The sequence below is a fragment of the Scyliorhinus torazame genome, chromosome 13 (genome assembly GCF_047496885.1).
Source record: "Scyliorhinus torazame isolate Kashiwa2021f chromosome 13, sScyTor2.1, whole genome shotgun sequence".
NCBI lineage: Eukaryota > Metazoa > Chordata > Chondrichthyes > Carcharhiniformes > Scyliorhinidae > Scyliorhinus > Scyliorhinus torazame.
Genome location: NC_092719.1, coordinates 193,207,869 through 193,210,624, shown reverse-complemented (window position 1 = coordinate 193,210,624; position 2,756 = coordinate 193,207,869). Strand labels below are relative to the sequence as shown.

The window sequence follows — 2,756 nt, the reverse complement described above, 5'->3', positions numbered from 1 at the left end:
AAAGCAGACATAGAACTTGTTCAGTTCATCGGGGAGGGATGCTCCAGCCCTGCGTTGGGTTGGGCTGAAGGCTTGGTACATACAGTGCAGGTCCTCTGCCGAAAGAGATGACTGGAGGAGGAGAAGGAGGGGCGGAGACTGGGGAAGAGGGGGTGGAGACTGAGAGGGAGGGGGCGGAGACTGAGGGAAGGAGGCGGAGACTTAAAGGGAGGGGGGGGGGGAGACCGGGGTGGCGGTGGGGGAAGGGCAAAAAAACCTCAGTGTCGGGACCTGACATGCAAATAAACCATTGTGACGTGGTTAAGCCTGGTGATTCGATTGGCTGTGAGGCGTCGTGTGTGAGGTCACAGAGGGGCAGTGCTGGCGATGTTTACAGCTCTCGGTGCGGGGCGGAGCGGGGGTTTGTGTTGCTGAAGATTGGCCGCGGGTCGTGTCGTGTCCTATTTGATGTCTCTTCATCTCCTCACAGCCTTCGTCGACCTGGTTAAAAAAACAATGTTTTTCCTTTAGCCAAATCCTACCACGCCAAAACAAAAAAGGAAAAACAAAAAAAAAAACACCGAAGAGACTCCCCCGCATTCCTTTGTGATCAGGAAAAAAAAAAGCCCCCCCCGCCCCCCAGAAAAGTCGAATTCGTCGTCTTGATCGGAACAAAAGGGGGAAAAAAAGACCGTCAGGTTTTGTTTTGGGCCCAGTATCTGGTGAACTGTAATCAAAATCGAGTTTTAGACCCCTCCCCACCCCCTCCTCGCTTTGTACGAAATAATATTTTTTGAAAGAAAAGTTTCCGACGTCGAGTTTTCTGTTTAGAAACACCCCCGCTCCCCCCCTCCACCCCCTCCACACAACCTCCCCGATTTGAGAGAGAAAGGGAATATCGTTTTATGTTTTGGGTCAACCGATGAGTCCTGGAGTAGAGTTGATCAAAATGAAAACTGAAATAACAACTGCCGTGGGCTTTATCACCAGATTGTTGAGGACGACAGGGCTTATTTCTGACGAGCAGCTCCAACATTTCAGCGAGTCGTTGGAGAAATCTTTAGCAGGTGAGAGAGGGGTGGGGAGAGCAGGTTTGGTCTTCAAACATGAAGCATTTAAATCCTTATTTCTGGAGGCGAACAGTTCAGCCGTCAGGAAATAATTTACTAGGGCCGAAGCAAATGTGCAGGGAATCGAAATTTCGGCCGCCAGGAAAATTCGTCTGTTTGAAATGTGTGAGGATTTTATTTTCTGTATTTATTTGCCCCCCCCCCCAAAAAAAAAATAAAAGCGCAGTTGGGTGGATTCATATTTCACAAAACAGCACCGCCGTGAAAGCAAAGCAGAGCGAATTTTGCAGGCCGTTTGAATCTAACGTTTGTTGTCTTTGTTTGACAGAACACTACAGACACCATTGGTTCCCCCACATGCCTTGCAAAGGGTCAGGATACCGATGCATCAGGATCAATCACAAAATGGATCCTCTGATAGCAAGGGCGTCCAACATCATCGGACTCAGCAGCCAACAACTTTTTCAACTTTTGCCAAGTGAATTGACTCTGTGGGTCGACCCGTTCGAGGTGTCCTACCGAATAGGTGAAGATGGGTCAATTTGCGTTCTTTATGAAAATGTACCTAGCAGCGGCATCTCTCCCTTGGATAGTATGATAAGTTGCAAGGATGAATTTAGAATTGGCAGATCCAGTCCCTCTAAGAGTTACATGATGACTGTTTCAAGTTAATAATTCATTTACACATACAACTGTTATTGTACAATATGCAGGCCCCTTTGATAATGTAGTGAAATGTTAATCCCTAGTTAACTTTTAGTAGTGCGACTGCCAAAACCTTTGTTTGATGTGGCCAGTGGCTATATGCAAAACTGTTTTTGCACCACATTAAATTCCTGGATTGTATATTGTAAAAACATGTACAGTCAGTGGATAATTGTGTTTTACAGATTTATATTTTAAAATAAGCCATGGCTGTTTGTAATAAAACATCAAAAATGAATCCATATGATGTGTTCAGGATGTCTTTTAATGACTATGAACTGATTTTGTAAAACATCCACACAGTCTTTGAATTGGTACTTAAAAACATTGCATTTTTTTACTGGTCATCATAAATGTGATCTCTGAATTCAGAGAAAATATATGTTGACCACTTAACGATTGTATGGTACAGTTTACTGAGTTTTGACGTTCCTTTTGTTTCTCATTTAAATATGTTACAGGAACTACTGTACATTTTTTCCTAAATAATAAAGTACTTTGTTCCACCTAATGTCCCATTTTTAAAAAGTGTTTCTTTTTAAACATAAGGTAGTGAAATCACAAAAATATCAATTCCTACAATCTCAGATTATCTGGAAGTAGATACAGTGTCAAACTACATGGTAGTTTTCCTGTTTGACAATCACATGTATCATGGAATGGATGAACAACAACAGGACCAAGAAGACAAAAGCAGTGGACCTGCAGTGGATGCATTCAAGAAAGTAAGTATCAAGGAAGAACATTATTCCTTTCATTTTATTTGGAAGTACAAAGAATAGGGGGAAAGATGCAGTTTGTGTTTCTGATGAAATCTTTGCAGAGGTTTTTTTCACTGACATGATAGCTGTTCTAATTTTATTTGATAGATTAACCATTATTTATACATGTCTTTACCTAAGTCATGAGTTACATGCTAAATATTACTTGGTTCATTTTCCTGTTTATCTCAATGTACAACTGATTAGGCTATTTTCTCCTAGATGCCATTTTGAAAATAAT

The 2,756-nt window shown here is 42.2% G+C and overlaps 1 protein-coding gene across 1 annotated transcript; it reads left to right on the top strand.

Annotated features, from left to right (window-relative positions):
- Positions 1-381: 381 nt before the first annotated feature.
- LOC140388464 (protein BTG1) lies at positions 382-2,265 on the top strand. Its single transcript, XM_072472648.1, has 2 exons — positions 382-1,046; positions 1,378-2,265. Exons 1-2 carry the CDS (start codon positions 902-904, stop codon positions 1,719-1,721), a joined length of 489 nt encoding a protein of 162 aa, XP_072328749.1. The 5' UTR covers positions 382-901; the 3' UTR covers positions 1,722-2,265.
- Positions 2,266-2,756: the final 491 nt, after the last annotated feature.

Coding starts and splice junctions, on each gene's coding strand:
- LOC140388464 (XM_072472648.1), top strand. CDS start 902: ATGAGTCCTGGAGTAGAGTTGATCAAAATGAAAACTGAAATAACAACT. Junction 1,047..1,377: donor GTTGGAGAAATCTTTAGCAG/GTGAGAGAGGGG, acceptor TTTGTTTGACAG/AACACTACAGACACCATTGG.